General features: G+C 34.7%; 2 protein-coding genes across 2 annotated transcripts in view; one reads left to right on the top strand and one right to left on the bottom strand.

Annotated features, from left to right (window-relative positions):
* Window positions 1-2668: 2668 nt before the first annotated feature.
* LOC116020653 (MICOS complex subunit MIC60) lies at window positions 2669-9777 on the bottom strand. The gene is made up of 12 exons (XM_031261131.1): window positions 9597-9777; window positions 9305-9368; window positions 7747-8490; window positions 7559-7657; window positions 7067-7207; window positions 6859-6936; window positions 6450-6542; window positions 6203-6322; window positions 5062-5139; window positions 4273-4452; window positions 3301-3402; window positions 2669-3212 (listed from the first exon to the last, which is right to left on the bottom strand). The coding sequence occupies exons 1-12, from the start codon at window positions 9605-9607 to the stop codon at window positions 2979-2981; spliced, it is 1944 nt and encodes a 647-aa protein (XP_031116991.1). The 5' UTR covers window positions 9608-9777; the 3' UTR covers window positions 2669-2978.
* Window positions 9778-13011: 3234 nt separating this feature from the next.
* Window positions 13012-15535, top strand: part of LOC116020660 (regulation of nuclear pre-mRNA domain-containing protein 1B) — a 9376-nt gene continuing 6852 nt past the window's right edge. The window contains exons 1-2 of the mRNA XM_031261144.1: window positions 13012-13484; window positions 13581-13680. Coding sequence (XP_031117004.1) covers window positions 13605-13680 — 76 coding nt within the window. The 5' untranslated portion in view covers window positions 13012-13484; window positions 13581-13604. The remainder of the gene's footprint in view (window positions 13485-13580; window positions 13681-15535) is intronic.

Here is a 15535-nt window from a genome sequence, read left to right as displayed (position 1 = left end):
GACGGACCACCGACAGACAGCTGATGAATGAAGGTGTGGAAGTGAAGTGCAAGCAGGCTTGAGTGGCTCCCCATTTCGGCTTGGCTTGGCTTGGCTTGGCTTCGGCTTATATTTTAATATATGTATCTTTGTTTATTAATATATTATGTATAGGTAGTTAACATGTTGTGTCTTTAATTTATTTATAAACCACTATATTATGTGTATGTAGTTAACATGTCATGTCTTCAATTTATTTATAAACCATTGTATATACAAAATATGTTAAATGCAAACACATAATCTGAATGTTATTTTAAATCAAGATCCATAATGCAAGTTAGATCCTAATTATAATTTGGCTACGACAACATCACCAAATTGGCTAATGTTGCCCCTATTAACAATTGTATTATTCTATTTATTATAGGTATAATTATATAACAAACTTTATTACATGAATATATATAGAGAGAGAGATTATTAGATACAATATGAGCCAACTAGCCAAGCCATTCCAACAGAGAAGCTCACCTCTCTCTATCTCTCTCTCTACACATTCATTATTTGTATTGAATATAGCTGGCAAAAGAAAACATTTTTATTGCGTTTAGCCATACTGTAACCTTGTCTACCTATGTTAGCTTTAACTTCCAAATGCATGTTCTTACTCAATAATAATAATAATAATAATAATAATAATAATAATAATAAACAATCAAAACTTTCATATGCTTGTAATTAAGAAATTATTTTGGTATAAAAAATTAAAAATGTCACTGATGTTGGCTAAGTGATTCAAGCATCTCATTGTAGTTGTTGGAATGAGTTTGCAAATTGAAAGGTGTTAGTCAAAATCTATATTACCTTTTCCACATTCTCCGTAATAATTTTATTTTAAAAAATACTATTAGAAGAAATTTAAGAATTACATTAACGAAAATTTGACATTATTTAAAAAGAAAAAAATATCGAGTATGATTATAAAGAAATTAATGTTACACAACTTATCTAAGTTCATTTCTCAATAAACGAAGGTAATAGAAATTTATAATATGGTTGGCAAATAGGACTTGAATTTTATAAACTCATATATATAGTATGACATCATGCATATCGATTTGCACTGGATACAACTTAAAATACATGTCTTTGATTTACCGAAAATTCTATCGATGATATCCAAAAGTGCGTCCTATGTGAAGTCCGCCTCATGACCTAGTCAAAGAACCACAAAGGAGTAAACCAGTCTAGTTTGTCCAAAATTGATTTTTCAAACTAAAGAAGACCAATAAAGAACTCTTATAGACTGAAAGTCAAACTTAGAACATTATAGACTTATAGTTACTAAGTTAATGTCCGATCAACTTGTTTGGAGTTGCCCTTTAAAATACATGTCTAGTTGTACCAGATATTATATGGAGACTTCCCATCTGTTATACAACAGAGTTTTTTTCTCATCTATTATCTCAATAAGTTTGTCTGTATTTTAATATCATTTATTATTATTATTACTATTATTATTATTATTGATATTTACGGAGATGTTGCCTGTTGGTTAGAAAAGATAATGATTGGAACAGTGTACCATATGAGCAAATGTGGTCAGTGGAATCATCGGTTTCTGGTAACGCTAAAGTCGTACTAATAGGATCTGGGGAATTCAGATCTCTCTGGTGGACCCCTTTTTAATTTACCATTACTTTGTTTATTTTTAATTGAAAATTCATGGAAGTTGATTTGCCACCAGTGTCAACTGTCATGTAATTAAGAATTTAATCATCCTCATTTCCTCAAGTTATTTCATATAATTAAATTATATATTAAAAAATTCAACTGACAATGGCAATAATATCTTTGGCATAACCAGATTCATCGTTGGAATGTCATATATATTTATTTTTATTTAAAAAATATTTTATATAGGAGTCGAATTAAATAAAAATATGCACTAAATACAAACATTCAATCTTCACAACAACACTACCAAGTATATTTTCTGACATGTACAAATACATTTAAGATTTGTGATTCTAAAAATACACCGCAGCAAAATTACAAGTACATTCGATGATACGTAAAGAACACTCAAGATGATTAAACTTGCACATATCAAAGAATGTGTTTGATAGTATTTTTAAAATAATTACCAAATTGTACTGCATTTTTTCATTGCTTTAGCATCGTTGATCTTCCTAGATCAATGGCTATGATGAATTATCAAAATTCTCCTGTACACCAATTCTCACCTAGGCGTAGAAAACCAAATTTACAAATATTGAAAGCTTGAATCAACTATTGTATAATATAAGAACTAAAAATACAATTCTTCATAGAAATGATGATAGAGTACTTATTACTAGAATTATATTTTTTTTCAATTATTTGCGTCCAGAAATTAGTTAGCTTGCTGTTGTCGCATAGAAAAATCATCTCCAAGAAATATTGACAATCAAGCTTAACAACCAGAGTGATGTGAATTATGATGCATACAGGATTCACACTAAATTTAATCATGTTAGTAGTACCAAATCAAAGACTACCAACAATACAAGTTATTCCCAAGAAAATAGTTTCCTTTTAAACAAATGAAACCATACCTATATCCCCCTGATCATGACTTCAATATCTAAAATACAGACTGTAATATCAATTGTCAACAAGATGCCGCCAATGTTCATGCTTCAACTTGTAAAACATAGCTTCAATAAAACCATGGCTTTAATCTTTAAAAGTATAAATGATTTTCCAGTCAAAAGAATATCTTGTGCAATATCAATGCTGTCTGATACATGCCCAAAATCCAAAAACACCTCTATATGAATCTGTCGTACAAAAATTTTGTTATGTTTCAACTACAGTTTTATTTAATGCAGTGTACTTGCGAAATTCCCATATGTTACTTATTGAAGGCCGAGCTTTGTCGAGGCAAAATATAGAAGGGAAAACTAAATGTTATGAGCCAAAATGTGAATAGAGAGAGTAGTGGGTTATGAAGTTCAGGTTAGACTGATGGTAGTGGCATAAGCTTGCAATAGGGTTAGAGCTTGATCGGTGATAGCTCTGTTTCTAGCATGCCTGATCCATTCATCAACCACTTCGGCTGCTTGAGTGCCCTTGACCCCCTTCTCGAGTTCTTCTGCAGCTTCAATTAGTTTCTCCTCGGCTAACAAGATCTCTACTCTATTAATGAGAGATTCAATACCATCACCGGATTTGTCAACCTGTCTAACCTGAAATCCGCTCACAAAATCAGAAGGTAGGTGTAAATTTGAGCAGTAATCATAATACAATAGTTAGTAGTAGTTATACAGCACATACCTTTAACCAAGATGCAACCCAAGCCAAAGAATGTGTCAAAATCCCACCTCCCCCTGGGGGAATCAGACTGAAGTGTCGTAGAGATCCTTTCAAGGCATCAAACTGTAAATATAGTGAGACATTAAGTATACCACCTTTCATATGTAATAATTATTAATTAATAATAATAATATCACCAGAACATATAGATTAACTTCATCTAGAAACCTTCACAACACACACATACATATACAGCAATAGACTCCAGTAATTAGCACAAACTGGATTGTGGGAAAGCCTTCCCTTGTTAGGAGATCAATAAACAGTTCATAATAGTGCTAGGGCTTGTCTGAAAGCACTTTTAAATAGCAAACCATTCTTTTGAACACTGCCTAATTTCCCATTCACCTCTCTTAACCATTCTCACTGCCTAGGGTGGAGGTCTAGTCCTTCAGTTTCAGGGAAACACAAATACTGCACAGCTGATTCCACAAAAGATCAATGACAATCTAAAGAACTTTTTCATTTAGTGAAATCCTAATTAAAATCCCAGGTTTATCCCTATCAAGAATACATTAACACCCCACCAAACAACAAAAAAAATGAATGAACATTAGGTGGTGATGTCGACCACAATAGTCTTTCTTTTTTTTTTTTCTTTTTGTTATTCACTGGCAAAAAGGGAAACTTATTAACAGAATGAAAGCAGCACACAGAGGGAGATTCAAAAAAATAAATAAAAGTATTTCTAGGAAAACTAGTGTGTAAAAAATGGAAATAGTTATTTAGTTGCCACCAAAAAAAAATGCTAAGAAGAATTTTAAACTAGGGCATAAAAGTATAAAACTATACTGGGTCTATCATTAGCGGCAAGTTTATTTTAGGATAATAAAGCAACCGAATGTTGAGACTGAAAAGGAGGAATGCAAGAAACAAGCTTAAGCTAATAACACCATAATCGCAATCAGACATGCAATGGCCCCAGATACTTGCCTTGTGATTCAGTTGCAATAAAGTATCACTACCATACTTCTGTGTTTCTTCAGGAAGAGAAGAAAGGACTAACTCTAGAAGAGAGTCTTTATCAATCCCTTTAAGATAAGGATGCAGAGCTTCTATTTCATTCTGAATTGGTAGCCCTTTGGACAGAGAATCCTCCAACGCAAGTGCTCCCTGCAAGAACAGCAATTAGCAAATAGAATTTACTAACCAAAGCTGATGAATAAATTATATAGATCCATGGCTGGGAATTTTCTTAATCTGATATTGATTTTTACAGACTTCATAACCTAACACTTTCAGCTACATTACTCATCATTGCAATGCTTGAAAGGAACAACTTTAAGCCTGTGGAAATCTTGTTTGGAATCCAGGTGAGAGCAAAGTTGTTGAGCGAAATTAGCAACAGAAAAGAACACACAGTAGCAGTCATTACATATTTACATGTACTGAGGCAAATGTGAAAGATAAAAATATAAACTAAAGTGACTTTATCTGTAGAGTACGTTGAAGATGACAGTACAGTAGTAATACAGAAGATGCATTTTATTAAATACAAATATGAGTAGAACAGAAGATGGGTTTTATTGCATACAAATATGTACCCATACCACTTAAACACTACTTGTACTTGCAGAATTTAGAAACAAGATGTGTGACTAAAAAAAGCTCCACCTAAAGATAAGTAAGATTGCCGAATCTTCGTTAAAGGTTAAAAGAGAGAGAGAGAGAGAGGAAAAAAACATACAGAGCATCTTAATAGAAGAAGGCACTATATTTTACCAAAGCAAGCTTGTGAACAGAATGAGTCTGCCTAGCTTCTTCAGAGCGTGCATAGAAAGCCATACACAAGGCATTTATCTGCAAATGAATCGGCAAATTTAAGTTAATGTCGTTTCCTGACATATCATGTACAATCTCAGAAATAAAAGAATGACAAATCATTAATGTAGCTTTCTGATCAAACAAGCAGGAGAAAGAAAAGGCCAAAACAACAAAGAATAATTCTTCAGCTTGCTTTTTATATTCCTTTGGCCATTAACCTTCGCTTGTCTCAACCTTTTTAATAATATAGAACTTTAGATTCCAGTAATAAAAATAACTCATATCCAACTATAGTAAAGTAAGGTAGGCATCTGGGCAAAACAATTTAGGCATTGGGTCCATGTATGCAACAGAAAACAGGTCTCTTTCTTGGTTCAAGTTGGTCAAGTGAGATTCTGTGCTTAACCAATTTTAGTAGAATCAAGTCAAACTTCACCATACATTTATGTTATTGCATTTGTGGTTAGGTATAGCTATAGTCATAGTCAGACTTTCCAAATCTTCGTATTTGGTGATATTCACATGATAACATCAGCATTTAAATAGGCCCATGGAGGTAGAGGTATTAGAACACTGTAGGCATACATATGCATGTGATACAGGTTTTGCAAAGTGTCATGGTTTATTCATTTACTGGAAATGACAAGCTCTATTATAAATATTTGCATACGTAGGTATGCAGGAAAACACACACATATATGGATCTACAGAAATGACAACAACCCACAATATTTAATTTGTCATGTTCCAAGGCAAGAATTGGAGAAGAGCCACATCTTGGACAGCATATGACCAAAACAAATTGTGAAGAATGGTCATAGTAAAGCCTTAAATCTTATATATGTTGAGAATATGGGGATTTCAATTTTTTTTATAAATACATTGCATAGGATGTTTGAGCAAGTTTTGCAGGTTCACAATATTTATTTAATGTCAAGCTACTCTATTTCTACCAAAGAAGACTCGTTGCATAACAATTATCTCCCAGTGAAATTAGTTTTGAATTAGATCGAAAATTACTAACATAGTTTTGGTATAAAACTTGACATTAGTTAGGAGCTCCTACAACACAGTAAATTAGTACAGGTAGAAGTCATACATGAAGATTTGCTTCAGCCATCTTTTCAATTTGGGATGCCTTCTCACTTGCAATAGCTGCAGCCACTTCAGCTTTTGCCAACTCTTGTGTTTTTTTCAGGCTTAGCTCAGCTTCAGTTTCCTGCAGTTACACATATTGGCAATTTAAATTTGGGAAGCCTTCACTTAATTTACAAAAAGTAGCTGTGCCTTACAAAACTGCATAAATAATACGGAGTAATATATTGTCAAGAGGAAAATGTTAGCACCTTTTCTTCAAGCTCCATTCTATGCCTTTCCTCCAATTTTTCTTCAAGTGATTTTAGAGCAGAAATTGCCCTGGTTCTTTCTTTCTTTAATTCCTGTCATTACGCCCACTGGTAATTTTTTGGTCTAGAACACTAACATTATTAAGGGAGCAGAAAATTATAGAAAGACATAAAATGAATGTAATACTCTTAGAGTTAGTTTAAAATAATGAAATATACAAATAAAGACTTTGGCAGTTTGATGATGCAAACAAGCAACAACTTCTTTAGCATGAAGAGAAAGAAACAAACAAAATTCATCAATGTCAAGAGTACATATTAAGTATAAAAGTCAGCACACTTGTTGAATGAGGAATATAGAAACAATAATGGGACAAAGAGTCAAAGAGAACTAGGATTAGTCAAGAACCTTATCAAGTAAAGCTTCCCTTTCAGCATACATAAGCTCCCTAGCTCTTGCATCCTTTAGTTCCTTTTCATACTTCTCCTAATTTGATTAGGAAGCCAAAAAGAAATCCATATATACAACAAAAGAATAAAAAAATTAAGTGAATTACTCCTGTACATAATCAATGATGTTAGTTTCAAAATCTATAGCCTAGTTAAATGTGCCAAACCTTCATTATTCGCTTTTCTTCAGCAAAGGAACGGGCATCTATCTCAGCCTGCCTTTTTTCTGCTTCATGAATAGCTTGTAGAAAATCAAGCACCAATTTACCATCCTTTGATATGTAAGCATCATTTAGATCTTCAATAACCTTCAGTTTCAAAATTCAACAATTAAGCAGTCCAGATTTGATAATTGAAGATTTCTTACATTATGAAAAATCTAAGCTAGAGAAGGTTCCACTCTTCTCTTTTCCTATCAGTTTGAGAAACTTGGGGGAGTGGGATAGGTGATGTTATTATGAAAATAGATAATAAGAATTATATTTCTCATATTTAATTTGCTAGGTCAGCCAAAATTAAATTAATGGAAAAAGGGTTATGGTTAGGTTACCATTTTTCTAGATTAGATGCATTGTTTATTCTGCATTTTTTCTAATAAATTGTTTATGAGGGGGGAAAGAGGGGGTGGGGGGGGGAGGGGGGGTGCGCAAAGTATATACCTTGTTGGCAGAAGCTACTACAGTAGCTTCATCCTTATGTCTGAGATAATATTCATCAATGAGGGAACTAGGTTCTGTCGTTGTGCCATGTGGAGCAGCCTGTAAATCTGAGCTACTTAATGAACCTTAATATAACAGAGGCACGTGGTATTTCATTTTGGTAGTATAATGTATAAATCAGATTGTACCTCAGGCTCACTTTGACTGCTCGCATGCTGTGTGGGCATGGAGCTTATTTCATTTTTTACTGGAGCTTCATCACCTTGTTCAAGTGTTGGAGTGTTTTCAACTACCTCATGATGCTCAGCATCAGGAGTCACATATGGGCTCTTTAAGCCAAAACTCTCTGCGATTTGAGTAGAAACACTTTTTGCATCATCAGATGCCATGGTGCTGTGCTGGGAATTGGATGTGTCTTTGACTTGGACATTACTGACATCTTCATGAGACAATTCTGGGGAACCACTTACCTGAGACTGGCTGTTGTCTTGGTTTCTGCTCAAATCTTCTAGCTGAGATAGGTCTAAATGACTCTCAATGCGCCCCACATTAGGAGTAGGCTCATTTGATCCTTCCTCTACACTAGGAGTCGATACATTTGACTCATGCACACTAGACTCTGTTATTGGCTCTCCTGATAGCCCACTATCTTGTTTAATGCTATTACTTTCTTTTGAATCCTGAGGATATCCAGTAATGGTGCCAACCTTTGCTGATTCAGGTATTGAGAGTGGCTCTTTGATAAGATATTTATCTAAATAGCCAGTTTGATAAGCTGCCACAAAAGCAGCACCTAATGCAACACTTCCAATGACGAATTTTGACAAAATACTTCCAGACTCCGGGGGCTTGCCAGTTGAACCTGATCCCTGAGGTCCATTCTGTTGGGATTTAACTGAAAATTCCTTTCTCAAAGAAAGATATGAAGGTACCTGCTCCCATTATACCAGCAACATGTAAACAATAATTTGCCAAGCATAAGTACGTTAAATCAGCATAACTATTTGGAACAATTCTGAAAATCCTTCATGTGAGAGACAGTTGTGTATAGAAAACAATATATAAACTAGAAACTCATTCATATATGCACACATAGCAATGTTGGGGATGATTCAGTGCCAGAAAGAATTCATTTTATCGCTTGCTCTGTCATCTTGCAGAGCCTCCTTGACTCCCACTCACCAAATATCAAACCATTCCAACAGGCAAGTTCACATATAACACAATGATACCCCCTTTTACCTTCTATGCTATCCACCTAGTCCAATCAACAAAATACTGAAAGATAATAGGTAGCAATAAAGATATAGGACAGAGCATGGTTAGGTAATTGGTTTAAGCTCCCCTTTCCTAAGGAAGGGAGAAATCTTCACCTAGGAAGATGTTTGCCTCCACTGTTTAATACAACATATGCTGCAACAACCAATAAATATTTCCCAATTATTTCCTAAACCGAGAAAATCCTAAAGAATGTGTATTAAATATTCTTCACACTCTCAACAGCTTCCCAGTTGCAAAAAATTAAACGAAAATTCATTAACTCCCCTGCCCTGAAAATCATTTTTAAATCGGACAGCTTTTTTTCCCTATTCCTTTTCCACTCAAGACTGTCATAATACAAGCATTTCATCATGAAAATCTTCCAACTGCATTAATCAACCCAAACTCTACATACTAGTACATGAATTCAGCTTTATACGATAATAAACCATTACAGACAGCTCAAAACGAAATTCAAAAACATGCCTGCGTCGCAATCTGAGCAGGAAGCCTCTCTACTGATCTACGCCTCGAAGCTTCCAAAATGTACCTGCAAAACGTTTCAAAATGGCAATCAGAAACCCTAAATCGCCGGCAATCACAAAATCACGACCGGAAAAAACGAGGAAACCAGAATTAGATGAAACACGGCATAAAAATTAAGCGCAGCCGGGATCATTCAACTCCTTCATTACACAACTGATCTATTAATAATTAAAGACGCATGAGTTCATATCATCATCATGCCGATACAAGTTTGCGCCTGCGAGTGCAGTACCTCCGCAACATAATGGGGCGTGGAGCAGGAACTGAGAGCGCCGATGAGCAAGCTGCAAATCAATGGCGAATGGAAGATGGAAGTATGAAGTTGTCCTTCTGGGAACGTCCAGAAACGTTCTTTGCTGTTCAGCTCTACTCCATTTTTCTTTCGGGATATTCCCTTTTTTTAGCCTGGTAATTTAGTCGCTAACCGAGGGTTAATTACTAATTTAGTAATGTAAGTATGTTACATTGTTGTGGTCTTATGGACTTATGCGGAATGTTAATCAACTCTTGAAAATTTCATTTTTGGTCATATGAGTATAGACTATTGAATTATTATCAATTGAGTTTATTACAGAAATGGTCCCTCGACTATTGTGAAATTACTAATTTAGTCTTCGACAATTTTTCGTATCTAATTAAGTTCCTCGACTTTGAAAATTTTAACCAATTTGTTCCTCTGTTTATTTTGTCATTAAACATCAGTTAAAATCAGGATCAAATTGGTCATTTTGCTATAGTCAATGGACCATTTCAGTAAAAAATTAATTACCAATTTGATCCCTTGACTATAGCAAAATTACCAATTTGATCCATTGACTATAACAAAATTATCAATTTGGTCTCGATTTAACGGATGTTTAACGGTAAAATAAACGGGGGACCAAATTGGTTAAAATTTTCAAATTCGATGGACTTAATTGGGCACAAAAAATTATCGATGACCAAATTGATAATTTTACAATAATTGATAGACCATTTCGGTAATAAATTCTTATTAATTGCAGCTAAGAGTTTCAAAACTATTAATTTAGTAGCGTTATTATTTAAATTTTTTCAATTTCATACCATCAAACTAAATTGCTGACAAAAATGTAGTTGAAAATTTTTAATGGGTAATTTCCTGAACTCTATACTAAAGAACTCCATGCATCGCTGTCTTTAACAGTTTTTTTCTTAATGTATTTATTAATGTGCGTTTTTAGTGTAGTTGTAATTTATGATAATTGAAAATTATAGATTATAGCTAATAGGGAATATCCCTTGAGATTGTACATACGATCGAACAGCGTGATGAGGTCGGATCGGACTTGCCGACCTTATATTCTTCCCGACCTGAAAGTCCCGACCGACAGTCCGAGGACCCTATATGTTATAACACAACTTCACATTCCCGGGCTCAAGGTCGATCCAAATGTGAGACCTTGGACTTCAATACATTCTTCCCCTTTGTTACAGAGATCTCACGTCGCGTGTACGGTGACAACATAATAACGAATATAATATCTTGATGCATGTCTTCCACGTGTTTAACATGCCGAGCACCCGGAACCTGTTTCCCTCCACCTATCCTATAAATACCCGCATTTATTGCGGAGAGAGCGACTTTTGCGGGCCGAGTCTCCTGATCTACTACAGAAGCGTCCGATCACTCTATTCTAGGAAACATTACTTAGTGCATATGAACGTTTATTCAGTCTTCAGCGTATAAATACGCATGTTATTGTATTCAGCTCGTATTTAGACTATCAATAGCGAATAGTAAGATAAATAAGCATTAAATGAAGAAAAAAATATTAAGTGTTTGTTTGTTTGTTTGTTTTTTTTTTTTGGTAGGTGACCACTCTTTACTTTTAGTATAAATTGTGAACTATTTTTGTGTATTGTTATTATTGAATTTGTTTTATTTCTTGATTTTTGTTTTGGTTATAATCACTTTGATTTTGACTTAATTATTAACTATATATTCAAGGTATATAAGTGTACCTAATAATGTTTCTCGTTTTATATTCTCCACTTTTAGTTTTAAATATTCATTTAAATGTAAAAATACAAATAAATTGTACAAGTAAAAGGGAATTTGCCACTATTTCACAAAATTAGAAAGAACATCACCCAACCTTCCACCCATGTTATGCCCTCCTCTCTCCTCCTCCTCCTCCTTCGATTTGATTAAATGAAGGAAAGATGAAAGGGAAAAAAATCCAATAAAATATCAGCATGCAATGTTAATGAAACGAATGAGGAGATAAAATGAATATATATATATATATATATATCTATAAAATACAAGTTTACATGCAATAATATTGTGTGCTTATAGTTTCTATTTGAAAAACAAAAGGTGCATTTTTACTCTAGAAAAAGTAAACAACTAGAACATGCTATATATATCTGATATGAAATATTCCCCGACTACGTCTCTCCACTAACTGCACGTGTTGCTCGGTACCCGTGCATATCGACCAGATGAATATTTCCGAGACTGACCGACCATAAAGCCGACCCTCCCAACCTACAAGATGGCAACCAAGTCGACCCAAGCCCTCATGTCGGTATGACCTTCCTGATCATCTTTCTTCACACTGATAAAGCTACTCAACGTGACAACCTGTTAGGAATCTTATGGCACGTGGTTGGCAAGACGCCGTCCCCAAAACACTCTCCATGCATGCACAACACGTGTACACCATGCTGCGTTCTAGGCATATGTGTCCCATGTCTCCCTCTATAAATACCGCGCATTTATGATAGTGAAGGGGGGTGAGGGGGACTTTTGGCACTTTCTACATGTCCAATCTCCAATCAATACCCCAAACTCATACACCCCAACCAACAAGCATACTAGATAAGGATCCTTTCATGATCTAACATAAACACTTTTACGTATTTGTGGGAATTGAAGTATTTACCACATCAATATTTTTCCATTATTTGTTTTATATTTTTTCTAAACTTGTGGAATTCTCTAAAATTTTAAAAAGTAACATATATTGATGGGTTTCACGAGTGTCGGAGTGGCTAGTGTTCGTTGAGGTGAAGGTTTATAGTTGGCTCTGATTTAGTAGTTGCAGTGCAACTTGCGTGGATGAGTGGCTACATAAATAATTTGGTAGAGTCATATTATAAGTTAGTTGTCTAATAGTTGATAAGAAGTAGTACACATATCGAACCTGTTTTAAATATCATTGAATCATGAGAGTAGAAGCATATTCACTGAGAATAAAATAGAGCAACATATGCATTTATCGTTCTTTCCCTCAGTCGAATAGAGATGTGAAAGGTTTGGTTATCCCTTCCCCACGTTGTTGCAGATTGGTTTAGATGCTGAGTGCATTGTTCTCCATCCAAAACAAGTTTCGAGTGTGGCGGGGCAACCCCAACCAGGTCAGTGACATTCTTGACTCGATAACAACATGATTACAAGTTCAACTCTAAATGATAGCAGTATATTGATTTGTGCTTACCCCATGCACACTTTCGAACAGTAGATTTCCATAGTCTTCACTTAAAAAAATGAGTAAGGAGGGTGGCTAGCAATTTGTGTTAGGGTTTTGTTTCAAATTTATTCAAACAAACAAAACTAGTATTCATTTTACAGAAGAAACATAACATGAGTATAACAGAAAAACCTACTCAACTGTACCTATATATACAACGTAAAAAGAAATTTACCCTCTCAAAGAAACAAAAGAAAATCCGGAAAAACAGCCCAAAAGTACAGAGAATCTGCCCTCCTCTCTGCGCTCTTCCCTCCTCTTCTCGTCTTACGTTTCTTCTGTGCCCCGCCCGCCATTCCCAAGCCTTCAAAACCCTCCTAAGGCACTGCAAACAAAAACGTTTTTCTGGATTCATTCAATCTCGTCTTCTCAGTGTGCGTCGCAGCTGATCAAAACCCTTCCAAACTCTCACTCTTGGAAGCCATTTATTCAGAGATTCGCCAGCTCGATTTGTTGTTGGTCTGAATCGAGGCTTTGTTAGCCGTTTAGCATTGCTAGGTTTTGTTCCCCCTTCACTGCTCAGATGCAAATTTCCAATTTTTGCGTAATTTGTATGAGTCTGCTCTCTGCATTTGCTCAATTGGGTCATTTATAAGAAACCCTTTTGAGTTTTTGGCTTAAAGGTTCGAACATTATCATATTTTCCTTTGAATTTGGGGTTCTTCCCGTATATCTTTAATTTTCGAATTTGGAGTGTGTTCACAAATACGCGTATGTAGGGTGGTGGCGGCGTGTGGGTGGGGATGAATAGTGCTTTCAATGAAGAGATACTTGCGGACAAGCTCTCCAAGCTCAACAGCACTCAACAGTGCATTGAAAGTATCCTTTAAAAAAACAATCTTTTCATTCTATTGATGTTTGATTTCTGTTACTCTCATTATAATTTATGAATTTCTGTTGTCTTTCTGATGGAACAGTACTTGGAATTGAAATTTGAGTTGCTTTTACATGATTTCAATTTTGCTTTCTGTGTTAATTGGCTACTTTGAGTGGTAACTTGTACCTAGGGGGTTTTTGCTGGCTGAATTCATTATTTCCAGTATGAATTACTACACTGTGGGATAATGTATTGATGTTCTCTTTGTCATGGTTTATTGGTTTGTCATTCATTTATCCGCTATGTTTGACTTATGAGGAGCCGTATGAGATGAAAATCTCATGTACGGTTCTGGAATAGCGATGATAACAGTAATGTTATCATCGACTATGATTATCTAACAGTTCAAGTACAGTTGATATAGTTGAAGCCCAGTCAAAGTATGGGTTTTGGGGGTGGCATTTGTGGCGTCAACCGATAGGGTTTATCATTTTTATAATTTCTTCTTTAGCCGAATGCGAGCGATTACCTTTTGATTTACCAGAAGCGGAAGAAGAATTAGTAGCGGGGTATCAAACCGAATATTCAGGCATCAAATTTGGTTTATTTTACGTTGCTTCATATCTGAATCTACTAATTTCTTCATTATTTGTAACAGTTCTTTACTTAGGGGGCTGGAATCTTTCTATTCCATACATATTTGTCCCTGAGCTTTTTGACATAACTAAAAGGGGTAAAGTCTTTGGAACAATAGTAAGTATCGTTATTACATTAGCTAAAACCTTTTCGTTCTTGTTCATTTCTATTGCAACAAGATGGACTTTACCAAGGCTCAGAATGGACCAACTATTAAATCTTGGATGGAAATTTCTTTTACCTATTTCTCTAGGTAATCTATTATTAACAACTTCGTCTCAACTTCTTTCACTGTAAAAGACTACAATATTCAAGATTGACGGCTTGCCTCAAACAAGAGAAAGAAACAAGCATAAATTTTTTATAGATATTCACGATATGTTCCCTATGGTAACTGAACTCAGGAATTATGGTCAACAAACAATACGAGTTGCCAGGTATATCGGCCAAGGTTTCATGATTACCCTGTCCCATGCAAATCGTTTACCCGTAACTATTCAATATCCCTATGAAAAATTGATCACACCAGAACGCTTTCGAGGCCGAATCCATTTTGAATTTGATAAATGCATTGCTTGTGAAGTTTGTGTTCGTCGTGTATGTCCTATAGATTTACCTGTTGTTGATTGGCAATTGGAAACAGATATTCGCAAGAAACGATTGCTTAATTACAGTATTGATTTTGGACTTTGTATATTTTGCGGTAATTGTGTTGAATATTGTCCAACAAATTGTTTATCAATGACTGAAGAATATGAACTTTCTACTTATGATCGGCATGAATTGAATTTTAATCAAATTGCTTTGGGTCGGTTACCAATGTCAGTAATTGAGGATTATACAATTCGAAAAATTTCGAATTTACCTCAAATTAAAAATGAATAAACTATTGATTAAACAAAATTACCAATTACTAAGCTCAGTTTGGGTCTAAAAAAATGATATTCTTTTGCTTGGTCAATTCAACCTATTGATTGGTTAGTGAGACTCGTAACTTCGTTTGGCTAGAAAATTGATTTCTATGTTTAGATTATTGTTCTAGTAACTAGTCAAAATAATGATTTCAAAAGAATAAATGAGATAAGAATAACAGGGTTTTTCTTTGGATGAATAAAGAATGACATATGAATAACTTCTTTTTCCTGGTCAGGTCATAAAATCATGAAATTCTTCGATTTATATTTTTTTTTTAGAATTGATAAAAAATGATTTACCTGGACC

The sequence above is a fragment of the Ipomoea triloba genome, chromosome 5 (assembly GCF_003576645.1).
Source record: "Ipomoea triloba cultivar NCNSP0323 chromosome 5, ASM357664v1".
Lineage (NCBI taxonomy): Eukaryota > Viridiplantae > Streptophyta > Magnoliopsida > Solanales > Convolvulaceae > Ipomoea > Ipomoea triloba.
This window is presented reverse-complemented; position numbering and strand designations above follow the sequence as displayed.

Coding starts and splice junctions, on each gene's coding strand:
- LOC116020653 (XM_031261131.1), bottom strand. Junction 7,208..7,558: donor TAGTAGCTTCTGCCAACAAG/GTATATACTTTG, acceptor TTGAAACTGAAG/GTTATTGAAGATCTAAATGA. Junction 6,937..7,066: donor AAGAAAAGCGAATAATGAAG/GTTTGGCACATT, acceptor TAATCAAATTAG/GAGAAGTATGAAAAGGAACT.